Source organism: Misgurnus anguillicaudatus, chromosome 6 (assembly GCF_027580225.2).
Source record: "Misgurnus anguillicaudatus chromosome 6, ASM2758022v2, whole genome shotgun sequence".
Classification (NCBI taxonomy): Eukaryota; Metazoa; Chordata; class Actinopteri; order Cypriniformes; family Cobitidae; genus Misgurnus; species Misgurnus anguillicaudatus.
This window is the reverse complement of record NC_073342.2, coordinates 16,761,284-16,782,462: the sequence shown is the minus strand read 5'-3', so window position 1 is coordinate 16,782,462 and position 21,179 is coordinate 16,761,284. Positions and strand designations below refer to the sequence as shown.

Below are 21,179 nucleotides of genomic sequence, written 5' to 3'. Positions count from 1 at the left end.
CGTGTCATTTTGTGTTGGTTTGAGTTAAGTAACACAAAATGTGTTGTTCCATATAATAACAAGATATGTGAATACTGTATTCTGTTGCTGGGCAAAGATTAATCGCGATTAATCGCATATAAAAAAGTGAATTTTTTTTGCATAATATGAGTGTGTGCTGTGTGTAATTTTTATGTATATATACACACACATTCATCTATGTATTTAAAACACATTTACATGTGTATTTATATATATATATGTGTGTGTGTGTGTGTGTGTGTGTGTGTGTGTGTGTGTGTGTGTGTGTGTGTGTGTGTGTGTGTGTGTGTGTGTGTGTGTGTGTGTGTGTGTTCTATATGATATATACATTTAAAATATATATATATATATATATATATATATATATATATATATATATATATATATATATAAACAAAACATTTCTGAAATGAATATATGTATGTGTGTGTGGTTAAATATACATAAAAATTACACACAGTACATACACATATATTATGCAAAAAATCACTTTTATTTTGCATGCGATTAATCACGATTAATCTTTTAATCCAGAACTAGTTTTAACACATCTGTTCTAAAGGGGGTCGCACACTGGGCACGCAGCTCAGCGTCGCGCCGCGTCTAGGACAACTCGGAGGTGCACATTACATAGCGCGAGCTTCGTCAGATAGCGTCTACGTCAAAATGCTAAATGTTAATCATTAATTATTTAGGACAAATATGATGTTATTTAATGTTAAATTATGTGAGTGGCGCTGTGTGGCGCGACAGGGATTTAAGCAACTTCCTGAGTCAAAGCTGGATGGCGCGGACAGGAGCCACCTGGCGGCGCCAGTGTGCGTAAACTCATAGAAAACAATGTGTTCGATTTTTTTAAAACGGCGTGGCGCTGCGCTGATCCCCTTTAGAGTGCATTTACGTTTTCGTCTAAAAATGCAATGCAGTTGACACACACAATAAGCTTTAGTAAACTTACCAATATCAGAGTCTTTGTGATTCTTTATGATTTCTGCAAGCTCAAAATTACCAGAAATAATGGCCACCTTTAAGAAAAAACAAGACATAAATGAGATTAGATTGTTAGCATTGGATGTTCGATTGCTTTATCACATTTTTCTCTCCGAAGTGCTCAACCGACCCATTTTGGTTTCATAAAAAGGATTCATGAAATAGAGACAAGTTATTACAAATACAGAAAAAACATCATGAAGGAGTGAGTTAGTAAACTCAATAATAAGGACACTGTAAGCAAACACAATAACACCTACACTGTAAAAAAAGATTTGTTGGTTCAACTTAAATAAGTAAGTTACCTGGTTGCCTTAAAATTGTGAATTAATTCAACTTAAAAATATTAGTTAACTCAAAAAAAAGTTGTGTTAAAATGATTGTCGACTAATCTTTTTAAGTTGAATTAACCAGGTAATTAACAGGCAACTTACTTTTATAAGTTGAACCAACTTTTTTACAGTGTAAAATTATAGCTGTTACAGTTTAATCTGACGTAGTAGTGAAATAAAGGAGTGAAGTAGATTATCTTCATATGAATTCTTTCTTAGGTTAAAGGAAAACAGCACAGTTTTTCAATATTTTACTGTTTTTACCTCACCTTAGACGAATTAATACATACCTATCTTTATTCAATGCGTGCACTTAATCATTGTAAAGCACGTCGTGAGTGTGTTAGCATTTAGCCTAGCCCCATTCATGCCTTAGGATCCAAACAGGGATGAATTTAGAAGCCACCAAACACTTCCATGTTTTCCCTATTTAAAGACTCTTACATGAGTAGTTACAAGAGTAAGTATGGTGGCACAAAATAAAATGTGGCAACTTTTTTAAGCGGATAAAAAATGAAAACTATATTGTATGGCGGAAGAGCACTTAGTTTGCAGCACTTCGACCTCGGGTGCAGTAATATTTTTGGAAGTTTGAGCGAGAGGGGGAGTTCACAGGAGTGATGATGTTACTGCGCGCCGAGGTCGAAGTGCTGCAAACTAAGTGCTCTTCCGCCATACAATATTTTTTATCCGCTTAAAAAATCGCCACGTTTTATTTTGTGTCACCATACCTACTCGTGTAACTACTCACGTGACAGTCTTTAAATAGGGAAAACATGGAAGTGTTTGGTGGCTTCTAAATTCATCCCTGTTTGGATCCTAAGGAATGAATGGGGCTAGGCTAAATGCTAAAATATTCACGACGCGCTGTACAAAGATTAAGTGCACCCATTGAAAAAAGATAGGTATATATTAATTTGTCTAAGTTGAGGTAAAAACATAGCAAAATATTGAAAAACTGTGATGTTTTCCTTTAATTCCATAATATGTGTAAACACTTAATCAACTTAAAAAATTACTTCAACTGGAAACACTTAAAAAAGTAAGCATTTTCAACAAAAATGTTTAACCTCAAGTGAAATTTTAAGTTGAAAAAACTTTACCAACTCAAGTAATTTTTTAAGTTGATCCACTTTTAGCTCTTACAGTGTATAAGAGCTTTGGCTTAGCCAATCACAGAAGCTTGTGGCTGGGATTCCTGCTTGTTCAACCAATTGCAGAATGTGGAAGTGATTCGAAATCTTTTGCTATTTTAGCAATCCGAAACACTTAACTTTTAACATGGTTGTGACTTTAAAGAGAGCCTCCGAGGATTTAATACATTTATTTAATAGCTTGATTTTTCATTCAGCATGAGTTAATTTATATTTAATAGCTTCAATTTTGCCACACATACCAACCATGGTCTATTAATTGATCTATAATTTAGACATCAGTCTGGTTAGCAAGTTCAGATGTGAGAACAAAGCCGTGTTTTAAATACTGCATAAAAGGCACGGCGCAGCGTAGTATGCTTATGAGTTTCGGCGCTGTAGGTGTGATAAAATGCAGATTTCATTCACTAGGCTGGGTTGCTAAGGTTTGATGTAATGAGCTTCAGAAGAACTGCATTCCTTTTCATATGAAATATGGTGCTTGGCTGCAGTTTAGAGGTACAGTGTTAGATGGGCCAAAAACAAATCTAGAGCTGAGAAATTCCAGGTAAGTAAATCAACACGGTAAAGGCCTAATTTAGTAAGAAACAAATTTGTTCATCCGGTATATTTACGAGCTCTTTTTGAGCAACCTGATTCGTCATTCCAAAATGGAAACAACTAACAAGGTGCTAACAAGAGTTCCTCAAAACAATGCCATACTGTCAAAAAAATTGTCCCTAGGTGTCACTAGAGCAGTACACTATCAAAAAGTACACATTTGCACCTAAAGGGTTTACATTAGCACCTCTAAAATTACATACTGGTACCAAAGAGTGCATTTAAAGTAGCGATGCTTATTGATTAATCGCGATTAATCTATAGCAGAATAAAAGTTTTTGTTTCATTTATATATTATATATAAATGAAGAGTTTCGTTTCAAAACGAGATAACCACCGTTTTTTTAATTGTACAGAAATCTCGTTTTTTGGTTGTGCATTCCAATTAATTTCAATGCAACTGCAGTTGGGTTGTTTTGATTTAAACCTTCATAACTTAAAAAATACAGCTAAGTAGCACCATAAAACAAAATAATAACATGATAACATGATAATAAACATGTTTTGACAAAAATGTAAAATAATGGATTTATTTCGTTTTGCAACGAAACTCTTCAAATACTTAATATATAAATATATATTTTTTCTTACAATTATACAAGCATCTGTGCATATTTATCTATACATAATTATTATACACAGTTCACACACATATATGATGTAAACAAAAACTTTTATGCTGCTATGGATTAATCAACAGAAATGCAATATAATATACACTCACCTAAAGGATTATTAGGAACACCATACTAATACTGTGTTTGACCCCCTTTCGCCTTCAGAACTGCCTTAATTCTACGTGGCATTGATTCAACAAGGTGCTGAAAGCATTCTTTAGAAATGTTGGCCCATATTGATAGGATAGCATCTTGAAGTTGATGGAAATTTGTGGGATGCACATCCAGGGCACGAAGCTCCCGTTCCACCACATCCCAAAGATGCTGTATTGGGTTGAGATCTGGTGACTGTGGGGGACATTTTAGTACAGTGAACTCATTGTCATGTTCAAGAAACCAATTTGAAATGATTCGAGCTTTGTGACATGATGCATTATCCTGCTGGAAGCAGCCATCAGAGGATGGTCATAAAGAGATGGACATGGTCAGAAACAATGCTCAGGTAGGCCATGGCATTTAAACGATGCCCAATTGGCACTAAGCGGCCTAAAGTGTGCCAAGAAAACATCCCCCACACCATAACACCACCACCACCAGCCTGCACAGTGTTTACAAGGCATGATGGATCCATGTTCTTATTCTGTTTATGCCAAATTCTGACTCTACCATCTGAATGTCTCAACAGAAATCGAGACTTATCAGTCCAGGCAACCTTTTTTCCAGTCTTTAACTGTCCAAATTTGGTGAGCTTGTGCATATTGTAGCCTCTTTTTCCTATTTGTAGTGGAGATGAGTGGTACCCGGTGGGGTCTTCTGCTGTTGTAGCCCATCCACCTCAAGGTTGTGCGTGTTGTGGCTTCACAAATGCTTTGCTGCATACCTTGGTTGCAACGAGTGGTTATTTCAGTCAAAGTTGCTTTTCTATCAGTTTGAATCAATCTCCTCTGACCTCTAGCATCAACAAGGCATTTTTTCCCACAGGACTGCCGCATACTGGATGTTTTTCCCTTTTCACACCATTCTTAGTAAACCCTAGAAAGGGTTGTGCGTGAAAATCCCAGTAACTGAGCAGATTATGAAATACTCAGACCGGCCCGTCTGGCACCAACAACCATGCCACACTCAAAATTGCTTAAATCGCCTTTCTTTCCCATTCTGACATTCAGTTTGAAGTTCAGAAGATTGTCTTGACCAGGACCACACCGCTAAATGCATTGAAGCAACTGCCATGTGATTGGTTGATTAGATAATTGCATTCATGAGAAATTGAACAGGTGTTCCTAATAATCCTTTAGGTGAGTGTACATAACTATATTATCAGTGGTGTATAAAGACCAAAATAACTGTTACAAAACTGAATTGTATTGTTTTTATTACCTTAAACCGAGCCGCATTTATCTACATACACTGCGGGTCCCCTTACATGGAAGTCGCCATTTTGCGCCACCATGTTTCTACAGTAGCCATAAACAGACAAACTGCTCTATTTTATCACTACTTTGTCTCAGACGATGACATGTTTGTCGTGTGGTGGCTACCGTAACTTCTCTATGCGTTTCGAGAGAAAGGGGTGAGCTGTGGACTGAGTCATTGGTTGCAATTCACAATCTCACCTCAAGATGCCGCTAAAAATCTACACCTTTAAGTAACTCAAAAGTGCATATTGGTAGCAAATATATCCACATCTGTATCTAACTTGTACATATCTGGACCTTTTGAAAGGGTACCGCCCCAGTGACAGCTAGCGACCATACCATTTTTATGAACCATTTTTGCTTCCCCTAAGAATATTATAACAAAATTGCTAGATGCAACCTTTCATTACTACACTCCTAAAGGGTTTGCCTTTGACCCTGTGTAATTTGTCTTGGAGTAAGGGTAGAGGTTATGATTTGCTCAAACCGGATTGAACAGCGTGAGTTCTGGTTAACCGTGCGTACGGGAGCAGTCCAGTAGAGCGCCTGAAGTTTCATGAGCTGCTTAAATGAGATGTAATCGAGCGGCCGGCGAGGCGTGAAATATGATTTCAGCAGCGTGAGATGAATAATACAGCGCATTAAACAACGCACCAGCGGAGCGCTGATATCTATATTACATAAACACTTCACTCCTACGTCAAGTTTGGAGTGAGCAGGGTCAATTCAAAGCTTAGAGGTTGTAAACCAGTATATCTAACACAACGAGGCCGTCCATGAACCATTGCAGAAACCATTTCTAATGCTTCAATTGTTTAACAAGATCTAGAATTGACCAGGATTCAAGAAGAACAGACTGCAAAATATACTGTATGATGTGGGCTCTATTTTTAATATCTTTTGGAGGTTTGCCATTGGATTACTGTTGGATATGTGTTGTCTTGCAAAAATAAACACAAACAGCCAATTAGACACAAACAACCACACATATCTGAGCACCCAGATACATACAAATCTGTTTGAGCACAGATACAGTATTTTTTGGTCTTATGTTGTGTTTTTAAACGTTAAACACAATGGGAACCTCAGTGTTCGTGTTGCTCAACTGTTAAATCATTTCATTAGCCGTGCAAGAGTCGGTTTGATGCCTAGAGGGCACACCGAAAAGGCTTACAATAAAACTAATGTAATGAAAATGTGGCACAATCGCACAATGCTGCTTTTTGTGAAAGGGCTTTGTTTGATGAGCTGATCTACACTTTGCATTATGAAATCAGTTTATAAAAACAACGTAACAAGTGTAACTGCAGTGCCGATGTGGTTATTTCTGTCAAGGAGGTTGCATTTCAAAGGGTTAAGCTAACATTGTGTGGGTGGTCTAGTACAGTATTGATGTTGGCGTTTGCTATTAAGACGGTTTACTGTACGTGCTGTTTTGCCATCAGCATGTTAGGGCATGCTTTGAAGCTTAAATAATTCATTTCGTTATGACATTGCTTTGAGGGATGGATCACCATTTTCATAGCAAGTGGACACTGGGTAAATCTGTAAATGAAAAGACTTAGAAATATCATAAAATGTCTGCATTAGAGTTTCAGATAAGCGTGTCACAAATTGAGCTCAAATTTGCCAAGGCTACAGTCAATACTGTTGAAGATATCAATATAACCTCAAACATTTCTCATTAAATTTACTCAAATACAGATTATTTTACCAGTAAGACTTTACAGTAAGGTTGTATTTGTTAAAGGAATAGTCTACTCATTTTCAATATTAAAATATGTTATTACCTTAACTAAGAACTGTTGAATCATCCCTCTATCATCTGTGTGCGTGCACGTAAGCGCTGGAGCGTGCTGCGACGCTTCGATAGCATTTAGCTTAGCCCCATTCATTCAATTGTACAATTTTGAGATAAAGTTAGAAGTGACAAAACACATCAACGTTTTTCCTATTTAAGAAGAGTAGTTATACGAGCAAGTTTGGTGGTACAAAATAAAACGTAGCGCTTTTCTAAGCGGATTTAAAAGAGGAACTATAATTTATGGCGTAATAGCACTTTTGGGAGTACTTCGACTCGCCTGAAAAGTCCGCTCCCCTTCTCCCTCTCATAATGGGAGAGGGAGGGTGTTACTGCGCCGAGTCGAAAAAGCGCTACGTTTTATTTTGTACCACCAAACTTGCTCGTATAACTACTCGTCTTAAATAGGAAAAACGTTGATGTGTTTGGTCACTTCTAACTTTATCTCTAAATGGTACCATTGAATGAATGGGGCTAAGCTAAATGCTATCGAAGCGTCGCAGCGCGCTCCAGCGCTTACGTGCACGCACACAGATGATAGAGGGATGATTCAACAGTTCTTAGTTAAGGTAATAACATATTTTAATATTGAAAATGAGTAGACTATTCCTTTAACAGTTAGTTAATGCATTATCTAACATGAACTATCAATAAACAATACTTCTACAGCAAATATTAAAGTCCTGTGAAGTCGCGATCAACTTTACTTCTGTCTTGTGACGTATTTCCGAGTGAAATGGATATAGTAGGCGTGATTTGTGTTTTCCACTGTGCTTTGATTGGATAAAAAATAGGCATTTTAAGTAGGCTTTCAGAAATGGAACTGGCAGCAGACTAAAGGGGGTCGCACACCGGACGAGAAGCGCAGCGCCGCACATCTAATAACAGAACACATTATTTTCTATGAATGTGCGAACACCGCCGACATTCTCAAATCCCTGTTGCGCCACAGAGCGCCATTAAAGGTGTAGCGGAGGTTTTTCTCGAATTTTAGAAAAGAACTGTCTTCTCCACATTTTTAAAAAATGCAATTGCGCAACACTCCTGATTGACAACTAGGAGGACCAATAGTCTTGATGACCTTTAACATAGTTTTAACATTACATAACATCATACCAATCTTTAGCGATTAACATTGGCTGCTAATGTATATTTGGATTTTGAAGTAGACGGTATCTGACTAAGCTTGTGCTATTTTATGTGCACTTCCGGTGTACAATACCTTCGAGTTGTCCTAGAAGCGACGCTGCATGTCTCGTCCATTGTGCGACCCCTTCAAGGGACGGTTCACCTAAAAAAAAAATTCTGTCATCATTTTCTCATCCTTGTGTTGGTGTAAATCTGTATGAATTTTTTTTCTGATGTACACAAAAGAAGATATTTTGAGAAATTATGGTAAACATAAAGCAGATAGTGACCATTGACTTCCATAGTTGCAATAAAAAATATGATGGAATTTAATGGGTACCGTTAACTATGTGCTAACTATCATTTATCTAAATATTTTCTTCTTCATTTATCACAATACTTTCAAAATATTTTTTTCCTACTATGAAAGTCAATGGTCACTATCTGCTGTGTGTTTACCATCATTTCTCAAAATATCCTCTTTTGTGTACATAAGAAAAAAGAAATTCATACAGGTTTAGAACAACATGAGGATGAGTAAATGATGACAGAATTTTTATTTTAAGGTGAACTATCCCTTTAACAGTTGAAGGGGGTGTGGTTAACAGATGCTTCCGCCCAAGCCGCCTACCTAGCTGACGTCAGAGAATGATCGCCACAAGAAGTACATTTTAAGATTTTGATTGAAGTTTATGAGGGAAAAAAAAATTCACAGATAAATTGTTTTAATAAACACTGCAATATTACATAAAAAAATTATCGTCAGTTTTATTGTGTTTTATTGTTATGTATTTTAACAATCATTTGTTTGTATTTTTATTTCACCTAAGCAATTTTAGGAGTAACATCTGAGACTAAATTGATACCTAAATGAAACTTCATCAAATTTCTTGAGCTATGAAAAGGCTGAGAAATAAAATATATATTAAATTATTAATATAAATTAATATATAGTAAAATGCTAAATCAATTAAAGGCGGGGTGCGCGATATTTGAAAAACACGTTGGAAAAGGAGTCGGGCTGACTACCAAAACACCCTTGTAGCCAATCAGCAGTAAGGGGCGTGTCTACTAACCATAGACTGTAAAAAAAGATTGCCCTCTTCCATTGGTGAAAAGTGAAGCCGGTGTCCCGATACGGAGCTGACGTCTTGGATCTTGAGTCTGCGCAGTAGCGATTTCGGGACCAGTCCTGCACAGTAGTGAGCAGGAAGTAAAGCCGCAAAATCAAGGCCCCGCCCTCGCAGAATGCACATTTCACAGCTGTCAATCATGACGTGACACCACCGTTTTTATAGCATTAAACTAAAAACAAACTTATTTTAAAAACAAACACTTGAATTTACATCAGCGTGATAAAAACTACACTAAATGACAGAAACCAGCTTCAGAAAAAAGATAATTGAAGTGCAAAATTGTTTAGTTGGTCTCAAGTCCCATTGAATAACATGGGGAGGCGGGGTTTATGACCTATACTAGGACCAGTCACTGGGGGGCGATCGAGACGTTTTGGCTTCACTTTTCAGGGCTTGTGCGGCACGCTTGCTACTAACCAACATCGTTGCCTGGGTTGCGTATGTGAAGGGCGGGTCTATCAAAAGAAGGTCCCGATTCTATTGGGGTAGGGGCGTGTTTAGGTGATTTCAAATGTTAAAATGTTTTTTTTTAATTATTAAGTCCAGACAGTTCCAGGCAATATTGTCATCATCTCAAGGCCACAGGCTTGAATCACCGCTACTGCTGTCAGGCATCTCACGCAAGCTACTGAATGTCACAACCTGACATTTGAAAAAATCCCAAAGTAAACAGATGCGGAAAACAGAGATTTATACATTTATTAAAAAACTGCACTTCTATTCCAGAATATCAGGAAACACTAAACCATGCAAACAAACATAATAAAATGATGATGAATTCCCCTCAGGCTCATTTTGTTTCTCTGTAAATCATCAGCGATTCTGTCTAATTAATTATCACTTAATTGAGCAACCGACTTAAGTTTATTTTGCGCTTATCGTTGTGTTCGTTTCAATGATTAACCAACAAAATATAATAAACTTGATTCAAATGAGCAAGCCTTCAAAGAAACATCTGACCATCATTGTTAAGAAACATAGCAGAGATGCGTCACCCAACTGTTGCTGAAATGGACACTGAACATGATAGAGAAAAATATATTCTCGTACCTGAAAGGGAGTTTGTCCTCTGTAGTTCTTGACGTCTTTGCTGGCTCCACGGACCAAAAGAACCTTGGCACACTTTTCCTTCAGAAGAAAAAGCAGAAGACTTTTTGTTTCATTTATTCATTCTAATTCTATAGGTTAGATTCAATTAACAATAATCATCTAACTCCACACCTTAATATTTTTATCGAACGCGAAACCCGAAAAAAAGAAGCGCTCTTAATTTTCCGAGCTATTAGAGATCAAATCCTCTTCTTTCAAAAGTGTCTCCCTCAGCTTAGTGGTCTCCAAATTCAAGTAAGAAGCTCAACACCCGAAGAGAAACGAGAGGGGGTCTCGGCAGCGATGTCGGTGTGCATGAATGTGTATGTGAGAATGAAAAGCAGAACGAGAGAAAGGGAGGGAGATGCTTGTGGAACCAGGGCTCTGTAGCTCTCCAGCCCACTATATCCAGCTGGATTCAGCAGCCCACCCACGGCAAACCTCACCATTAAATTGACACACAATCGCACATACACACACCTCCGTTGCCTATTCCTCCTATCTCGCTTCTAATACTAGTTTCACAGCTGCTGCCAGATCTTGTATTAGACGTAATCACATGACTATTCCCTGTTCTTATAAATACCATTGGCCTGCATTTGGCACCGTACCAAGTGACTCGTTGACATGGTGACAAATAGGCGCAATCGAGACTCCCAAACCAGCCCTTGACTGCATTCAAACTGATAAACGAGAGAAATTAAAGGTTTAACGGTGCATCGGCTTTAATAATAACCCGCTGTGGCCAATCATTACAGAGGAGTACTTTAAATAACGACCCCATTGGTCAGCGCGGGTTGAATGTTGAGATACACAATTCATCATACTGTATGTGACAACTGACCTTGAGGGCTTTCAGGAATCAATGAATCAAACCAGCCAGTGAAAGAAAGTTTATTTATTGTCATACGCCTAGGGCCAATTGATTTTTGCAAGTTCTACGCGATGTCACCATTTAACAGCACCGTAAACTTATTATGGGGAGAGTCCCATGTGATTAAGGGGAAACGTTCAGCCAAAAATAAAAGTCATCATTTACTCACCCTAGTGTCCTAACCTGTATGACTTTTATCTGTGCAATGCAATATAGTACAATGACCGTGAAGGAGGAGCTCAGGCATATGAGGTCAATGGAGGACGTCAGGTGCAAAAGCCCCTAACCGCCACCTCCATCAAAAATGACATTAACTGAATGCTCTCGGCACATACTATACGTTCATCAAATACTTTCGCTTCATTGTGTGCTAAGAAAGATGGAAAATTAAGTAATTATATTATGCAGTGCCCAAAAATAGTCCCCAACTATTGAAAGTTACCAAGAGGACTATTTTCGGGCACTGCGTAATATATCATTGCGCCTGCTGCAGCCATGTTACGGCAGCAAGTATTTGATTATTACGTAAGAATGAATATAGTTGCTAGCCATATCTGCCTAAAAAATCACAACTTTTAATTTTCGTTCGTCTTAGTACACGATGTAACTACAGAAGAGTCAAGTTTTAAATAGGATAAATATCGAAACGTTTTGGTTATTTTTTAGCGTGATGCTAATGGTCTAATCAGATTCAATGGATTATGCTAGCTATGCTAAAAGTAGTACCGCCAGACCCGGAGATTAGCTGAATGGATTTCAAAACGGTAAAAATCAAATATTTAACTCTAGCTGGAAAATTAGCATATTTTCAAAAAATGTGTAGTGTCCCTTTAAGAGCAGCTACTCACCTCATGACCAATCCAGACTCGTACCAAAATGCAAAGGGAAAATAAAACTGCTTATACTGTGATATACACATTGTGAATCTCAGATCAATATAGAAGTCACAGCATGAATGTTACGTTAAATACAGGCTGAATACAGCAGTGAATAGCGATTGCGGTTTCAGCAAACAATGACGGCCGTGCTGTGACCCCGAGCAGATACACCAGACTGAATCTCCCACAGAGGAAACATAAGGTGATTATCTGCCTGCCCGCTTAATGTTGTGAATGTAATGGGTTGTTGTCCATTCATAAACACTGAATGCTATGTTAAAGGTACTCTGGATTCCAGCTGATTTCAGCTCGGGATTTATTGTAGACGGAATGGGGAACAATGGGGAATCCAGAACACTGTAATTACCCGCAATCATTACTGGGTTTTATAGAAAATGAATATGGCACCAGTTCCACCCTGAATCTTCCCATGACGTGAACCTGACCCTTTAGTATATTAAATAAAAACATATGTGACCCTGACTGCAAAACCCATCTAAAGTCTTTTTTAAATTTTTAGTACTATTCGGACGGGATTAGTTTTAGATAGTGAGGTGGGATAAAGCAATTTTTATCAGAGCTTCTTAGTGATTTTAGTCAAGTCCATAATCTCCATGTCTGTTTTACTATAGTCCTTTTGTGATATAAATTTTGATGTTACAAGGTACAAAAGCATATAGAGTTCATATTAGAACCTCAAAGGTACATATTGGTGCCAAACATACTGTATATACATATCTGTACCTATACCTTTTTAAAGGGTACCGCAGCATAAAGTGTACTGATTCAAGAAGTCATTTGCTAACAAATCTACACTAACTCATAAGAAATCTTACAATATCAGTCTGTCAAGGAAGTATATGTGACCCGTGCTTTCTTAATGAGTCGGAATGCACACAGTTTAATTTTGAGTTACAGGCAAAATAAAGAATAAATGTCAATTTTCGTGGAATTTTTCATAAAAATATTTACATTAAGCCCTCATCTAGTGATCCCAATGCTCTAAATAGTCATTAACTCCGCCAATGACGAGTTAACTTGTCAATTAAAAGAAAACCCTTCCCTGCCAATGACGAGTGTTTCCGGCAATCCGTAATACCGCTATTATCTACCGCTATTATACCGCTATTAGGTGGCACAACTTATAAAACCCAGAAGTATCGCCCTAGTGCAAACAGCTGTATGTCCGTGTATGTTTTGAGGATCGCTCTGAATCAATTCTCTGTCAAAAGTCCTTCACAAAAACGCAATTATCTCAGCTTTTTGCTCAAAATTTGGTGTTTTTGAAGAAACCTACCCATATTTGAGAGATGATAAAAAGAGAACACATGAAGGTAGGATGAAACGGTTTGTTTTGTTTGTCTGTTCCTTCATTTGATATATTGTATGTTTATATATTAAAAGAAGAACATTTTCTGGAAGGGATTAAACTTTTTGTGAAAATCATGAAAAATGCTGGTGTTGACTGGCAACTTTTAAAAAAACGCTGGCAGGGAAAGAGTTAAACATGTACAATTATCTTTATTTGTATGTTTTCTGAGAGGTGTACTGTACCTAAATGCTTAACCTACTGTAGACAAAGGATGCTTGTCCATCATACGCATGTCTGACATTTTGATTTAGATTTTACAACATGCAGGAATTAGAAAATAAAATGCAGGACTTGCTTGATGTTAAAAGTAGGGATGCTCCGATCGATCGGCCGCCGATCGGTATCGGCCGATAATGGCATTAAATGACTCGATGACTAGAAAAAATTGTAACAGTTACAGTCATCAAAGAGCTTGCATTTCAGCTTTTAAAAAAAAAAAAACGGTAATGGAATCGGTATTGGTCGATCACGAAGATCACAAATCGGTAATCGGTATCGGCTGCAAAAATCCTGATCGGAGCCTCCCTAGTTAAAAGAGTAATTAAAGTGTAACTAAACCCCTGATCAGAGCTTGAACCTGCTTACGTAGGGTCGTACCGCTTACGTCACGCGGTACCGCAACATCCAATAGAAAAATTCAACTGCAGTAGCCACCGTTCAACCTGAAGAGGGCAACACTCAGACATTTTTACACCATATATTGTAGCATTAAAACTCTTTATACCCAAATGTGAAAAATGTTACTCAAATCAATGAACAGCACTAATAAAGCCCCCCCCCCCCAAAAAAAAGTTGGTTTAGGGTTTAGTTACTCTTTTAACATCTAAAATTATCTTTATTTGTATGTTTTCTAAGAGGTGTACTGTCCTAAATGCTTAACCAACTGTAAACAAAGGATACTTGTCCATCATATGCACATTTTGGTTTCGATTTTAAAACATGTAGGAATTAGAAAATAAAATTCAGGACTTGCTTGATGTTAAAAGAGTAATTAAGATAAAGTTCAGGACTTAAAGGAGCAGTGTGTAAATTTTAGCGGCATCTAGTGGTGAGGTGCAAATTGCAACCAACAGCTCAGTTCACAGCTCACCCCTTGCTTTTGAAACACATAAAGAAGCTACAGTAGTCGACACAGGACAAACATGTCATCATTGGAGACAACTTAATAAAAAAATGTGTCCGTTAAGAGCTTCTGTAGAAACATGGCGGCACAAAATGGCGACTTCCACATAAGGGGACCCTCTTTGTATGTAGATAAAAATGTCTCATTCTAAGGTAATAAAAACATAACGGTTCATTATGAAAGGTTTTTATACACCCCTGATAATATAGTTTTGTATATTATTTTGCATTTCTGTCAAGAGATCCTTCTAAAAATTACACACTGCACTTTTAATTGATGTTAAAAAAGTTATTAAGAGAGACAAAACTCGAAAATGATCTTTGTCGCGCTGATTGACAGATCTGAAGCATTCACACGCGTGACCCATATTCAGTATATACACAGAATTACAGTTTTAAAAATATCTGTTTTAACAGGAATTCACGCAGATATTATCTGTTATGTCTTAAGTGAGTGTTTGGTTAACTGTAAAATATCTGATGTGTAACATTATATTAGATCCTTGCATTATAGTAGATCTTAAAGCTGTCTGTCTCAATGTCAATCAAACAATAAAAGAAAGAAAAAAGTTAAACATTTTGTTCCTATTGTCTTGTTTCTTTGTGTGCGCCAATTTATTAGTTTTACCAGGGAGTTTAAGGTGTGTATGCACGGATTTTGTTTTTGAACCTTCCCTTTATTACCGTTTTATAGTCTGTACAACCTTATTCCACTACTGAGAAGCTTTTATAAAACAGAAAGGTTCTTCATGGAACCATACAGCCAACAATGGTTCTTCTATGGCATCATAGTACCCTTTATTTTTAAGAGTGTAAGTACTCTAAAGTACTTGAAAGAACTCCCACTGCCCTCAATCTTAGCTATCTGGCTCCGGTCCCATTGATTTCTCCCTTGAAACAATATTGATCTTGAAAGAGAAAACAATGTTTTTTTCAAATTCTTGCATTGACATCTATGACGCCAATAACCTCTGTTTATCGACTGGTTAAATGGAGCTGAATTCAGTTCATTAAAGGTACAGTGTGATTACATACCTGTTTGTACAGGGCGCAGATATGAAGGGCCGTATTACCAGATGCGTTTTCAACTCGCATATCCGCACCATAATACAAGAGATGCTCCAGGTGTTGAACGTGCCCGTATCGGCAAGCCTAACAAATGAGATCACCATATACTGAGTATAGTAAAAAATCTGAGAGCGCAGATTCAATAAAGAAGCTTGTAACAGTGTATGTAAAAGCTTTTAAAAATGTATATACAGTTGTACGACCTGAAAGTCTTTTAAATCATGAAAACATAGTTCAGTCTCCCTGTCCTCTTGTATTTTTCAAAGACTGATGAATAATTTTAGAGACTGAGTAAAAACTGAAATTTGACTGACAGGATAATAACATCCTGCAGTCCACCTATCACAACACTAGATGTCAGTACGCTGACAGGCTTGTTGATGGATTCATCTAAAACTGGTTTGATCTCGTCACCTGTCTAATATTTAAACAAAGCCGCTGCCATACAAGCTGAAGTTGTATTATAATTACTTCATCAAATATACCAATCCCCTGTTCATAAATGTATACCATTTATTATAAAGTGTTTATCACACTCAACATTGTTAGGTAACAAAAATGCCATGCCCATAAAAAAAGTATAATTATGTAAAACACTGTGCCACCTGGTGGATTTCGTGCCATCCGTTCTCATCATGGCATCCGACACTGGCATGGGCACGCAGTAGTACCTCACAGCAGCTGGGATCTCCCCCAACAGTTACTGTATGGTAGAGAGGAGTCAAACCCTGTCTGTCTTTGTAATCCGGAGATGCTCCCAAATCCAACATTGCCTGTAGACAAAAGAGACACACCATTATGTCTCCCACAAGAATTAAATAACACAATAAGCATAGGCTTTATCACTTTACTGCTTTGTAATAAACCACAATCATTTGACAGCTTGTTTTGCAATAGTCTAAAATAAGCCTCAAACAAAATCATCCTTCTTTCTGATTGTCTTTAAATAAAGACGAGTCCCCTTAAGATTTTGCACCTCCTCATAATTAATTTGTATAAGATTAGTTTATTGGTACCAAGGTGTCGGTTTGGCTGGTTACTGTAGCATGACCCAGTTACCACCCACCGCTCTATATATAAATAAATAAATAAATAAATAAATAAATAAATAAATAAATAAATATATATATATATATATATATATATATATATATATATATATATATATATATATATATATATATATATATATAAATTGATATATATATTTTTATATATATATATATATATATATATATATATACAAAATTTGTATAATGTATGTATGTAGCCTACTATCTACTGCATATATATCATATACTTATTGAATACTTGAGAAAAAAATCTGTCTTCACTGCAAGTGACGGCAAATGCTCCCAATATATTCACTAAAGTCATATACTGCAAATGCACAAACTGCAGACAGCTTCATTGATTCACACACGGCCTCTTTTGATGCATCGCTCACTTCTTTCATGCACAGTGACTCGCAAGACACAATTTGATTTGAGATTTGTTTCCAACAGAATTTCAGTGCAGATAAAGTGGGTGATGAAGAACTTTAAAGTAAGAAACAGACGAGAGAGTACAAGAAAAAGATATGAGATAAAAGATGTTATTTAGGAGAGACGTTATCTCAGCATCGTCTACATCCCTAATAACCACATTAAAGAGCAACTATTATCCGGTTCACAATTTTACATTTCCTTTGGTGTGTATTAGTCATACTAACGATATGCAAAGGTACATATCCCAAAGTAAACGATGATGAGAGTTATCGTTTCCAACGTAAGTTGTCTATGTTTTCATATTTAAAGAATTTACGACTGACTAAACCATGATTCAAACGCAAGTTTTGAAAAGCGCAGATTAGCGTTTGTTGTTTGTCGTTTCTACGATCAGATATGAAGATATGGTTTTAATGTTTTGGTATCCTTACCCTACCAATTTGTTACGTCCTGCTCAAGCCGTGCTGGCAAAGTTAATCGATCAGCTTGGTCATCTGCATTTCTTGGATCAGATTTGGCTCGTATTGATAAGTAAAGACGATATTAACTCCTGTCAGTATTGTGGGCTAATCTAATAAACATGGTAAGGAGCGTCACATTTCCGGCTGATGTCAGAGGTATTCAGGCCAATCATAACGTACTGGTAAGCTGACAAATAGGGGACACAGCGCTTTTCAAATCGGTATGCTTTGTAACAAATTAGAGCGACGGCAGGGCTTAGAAGAGCAACAAAAATGTACGGTATAATGTTTTTTTTAAACCATAAACCACGCAAACACATTGTATTATACCAAATATACAAAATAACGTTGTTTTTAGTAACGTAATAGGTGCTCTTGAATATGACAAACAAAAGAAACTAATTTAAAGAAATAGAGGTGATTTATTTAACCTGATAAGGAAGTTGTTAGCTGCCTAACCCGGGTGGCGCCGATTTAGGATTTTTACTTACTTTCAAAATCTTTCCTTTATCTGCTTCGGTGAAATTGTCCAAAACTAATTGTTCATAAATCCCTAAAAGTCCAAGGAAATTTAATATCCAAGCCTTTTAATCCAAAACGATTTGTTCATCTCACAATCTTGACGTTTCTGACCGAATTACGATATAAATACTGTATACAATTAGTTCACGGACATTCGTTAGAATCTCCCTTTTCATTTACGATTTATAATGAATATTTTCGGATGTCACGTTTATTGTGCAACGTTTGAGGAACAAATAAGTAGGGCTGTCACTTTTCGTTCGAAAATCGATTGCACAATCGATTGGACGAACCAAAAAAAGTTTCGAAAATGAAAATAGGTAATCGATTTTAACCAAATATGTACACTATTAATTTGAAAATAATTAAACAATTAAAATATAGTAACAAAACTTACAAACAAGCAGAAAAAGAAAATAAAGAATTACGAAAGTGCAGTAGGTGTTGCGAAAGCAAGACAGAAAATACCCAGCAATTTTACGCACCTGTAGTTTCACGCTTTCAGTCACTGTATCTAATGTTTTGCAAAGAAAATGGAGGACAACATCAATAAACCTGTGCAACACGAGAAAGCGTTGAAATTGCGACCTTACAGAGATGATGATTTATGACAAGGAGCCACCATTGCCAGCTGACAGCGATCCGCTTTTGTGGTGGAAGATACGAAATGCCCCCACCTTGCGCAGCTGGCAACGAAGTACCCGATTTTTCCTGGGACATCAGTGCGGTCGGAGCGCGTCTTCTCAACAGATGGACATATTGTGAATAAAAAACGCTCTGCTCTGGACCCCGAAAAGGTTAAACGACTTGTTTTCCTGACCAATAATTTGTAATGGCCCTAGCCTTTTTGCGCATTTCATTATGCCTGCCTAGTGCCGCCTAAGTGTCGGTTACGTTTAATAAAAAAAACACACAGCATGCTCTTAACTTCAAGTAAGTCTATTTAAAGTTTCATTTTTGAACAGTTGTTTGAAATGGATCGAATCATTATTTAAAATAATTTTTGAATTGCCTAAATCATAAATGCAGCCGGTTTGAAGCCTGCAGTAATGTTTTTCATTTGTTATGGCAGCAGTCCACTCTGCATAATTTTTTCGAGAATGTTGCACTCCTGTTGCTGTTTGTTATTCTGCACGAAACGTAATGACAATAAATAAGAAATATTACTGACTTATGCGTTTCCAGCGCTCTCTTTACATTTATCCGCTATTTGGCGTTGAAAAAGGAAAAGTATTTTTAGACATGGAAAATCGATTTTACAATCGATTCAATGAACACTTACATATTAAAAATCGAAATCGATTTTTTCACAAAAGTGACAGCCCTACAAATAAGCCCCCTTGTGGAATTTCAGCCGTTCTATAAGAGGCTACAGTAATAACGAGCAAATGTTTAAACTAGGGCTGTCAATAGATTAAAATATTTAATCGCGATTAATCGCATGATTTCATGAGTTAACTCGCGATTAATCGCAAATTAATCGCACATTTTTATCTGTTCTAAATTTACCTAAATGTAACACTTTTCAAGTTTTTAATGCTCTAATCAGCATGGATTTGGTCAATATATATGCTATATGCAAATGTATGTCTACAACAGCCTGTTTACATTTTCAACAGAACCATCAGCCATAGTTTTATATATGATTTTCCCTTTAGAAGACCTTGTTCTTTCTCCATTTCTGTTTGCTGCTGCATCATTTGTGACCTGTGCTGGCAAATTGAGCTGGGATGAGCACATTTTCAAAAATGTGTAATTTATATTTTAACATTCTCTATTAAAAAACTTCAAAACAATTGGAACAATTGTTGGAATCTGACAAAGCATGACAGAACTATACCTGTTTACGCAGAGCAAAAACAATATCACTATATGTTACATATAGGTTTTTCTTTTATTGTTTAATTTTGACATTGAGACAGACTGCTTTAAGATACTGTAGGCTAATGCAAGGGTTTAATATAGCCTAATGTTACACAACAGATACTTTTCCTCAACAGTTAATCCAAACATTCACTTCAGATATAACAGATTATAGGTCATACCTGCGTGAATTCTTGTCAAAACAGATATTAAAAATGTAATTTTGTGTTAGATGTCTATTTAAATCGGGGTCGCGCACTCGCGTGTTTGTGTGCATGCGCTTCCGACGTCTGCGTCAGACATCGCTTTTGAGCCTTGTCACTCTTAATAACTCTTTTAACATTAACCAGATCCCGAACTTTATCTCTCTTAATAATTATTATAACATCAAGAAAGTCCTGCAGTCTATTTAGTCTATTTTCTATAATTTCTGAATGCTTTAAAAACGAAACTAAAAAGTGAAAGAAGACGCATCTTTGCTTTATATGGATTTGGGACGGGACACCTCACAGAAAACGTGCAGATAAAGATCATTTTAGATGTTTAATGACCATTTAGAGCATTGGATTCGCTAGGCGAGAGCTGTAATGGTCTTATTTTTATGAAAAGCTCCGACTCATCTATACAGCGCGGGTTACTTGCTGCGTCTCAATTCATCCAGCTGTGGGTCAAACAGAAATTGCTTGTTGCGTTAATCGCGTGTTAATAAAAGTAGTGCCGTTAAAATTAATTTGCGTTAACGCGTTATTAACGCGTTTATTTTGACAGCCCTAGTTTAAACAGAAAACTGTAATGCTGTGTTCACACCAGCCACGGTAGAGGCGTCAAGCGTGAGTGATTTCAATAATAAGTCATTGTAAAGACGCGTTGACGTGCGTTTGGAGTTCTCGCGGTGCGAATGAGGCATTTAGCGCGGCGCGTTAGACGCGATTCTGCCTCATTCGCGCATCTAGTTCGCGCGAATGCCGCGAATTGAGCATTGCTGCGGGAAATTGAAAAATTTGAAATTTGGCGGAAAAACGCACCACATTAACAAATCAGGAGCTTGCTCTAGTAGTGACGTGATTACAGGAAGCCAGCGGAATCGCAGAAGCCTCTCCCATGACGCGAATTTTGGCATGAATGTCTCGATGACTAGTATTTCACGCGCGAGTAAACTAAAAATTTTCAAGCAGCAAACTAGACGCAGTAGACGCAAATTTGACGCCTCAAACGCGGCTGGTGTGAACCCACAGTAAGAGCAAACAAA

The 21,179-nt window shown here is 37.1% G+C and overlaps 1 protein-coding gene across 1 annotated transcript in view; it reads right to left on the bottom strand.

Moving 5' to 3' along the window:
- shank2b (SH3 and multiple ankyrin repeat domains 2b) overlaps nt 1-21,179 on the bottom strand; it is a 151,285-nt gene that overhangs the window by 88,578 nt on the left and 41,528 nt on the right. The window contains exons 7-10 of the mRNA XM_055191696.2: nt 16,203-16,370; nt 15,565-15,681; nt 10,245-10,322; nt 980-1,046 (exon numbers count right to left, since the gene is read on the bottom strand). Of these exons, the coding sequence (XP_055047671.2) occupies nt 980-1,046; nt 10,245-10,322; nt 15,565-15,681; nt 16,203-16,370 (430 nt within the window). The remainder of the gene's footprint in view (nt 1-979; nt 1,047-10,244; nt 10,323-15,564; nt 15,682-16,202; nt 16,371-21,179) is intronic.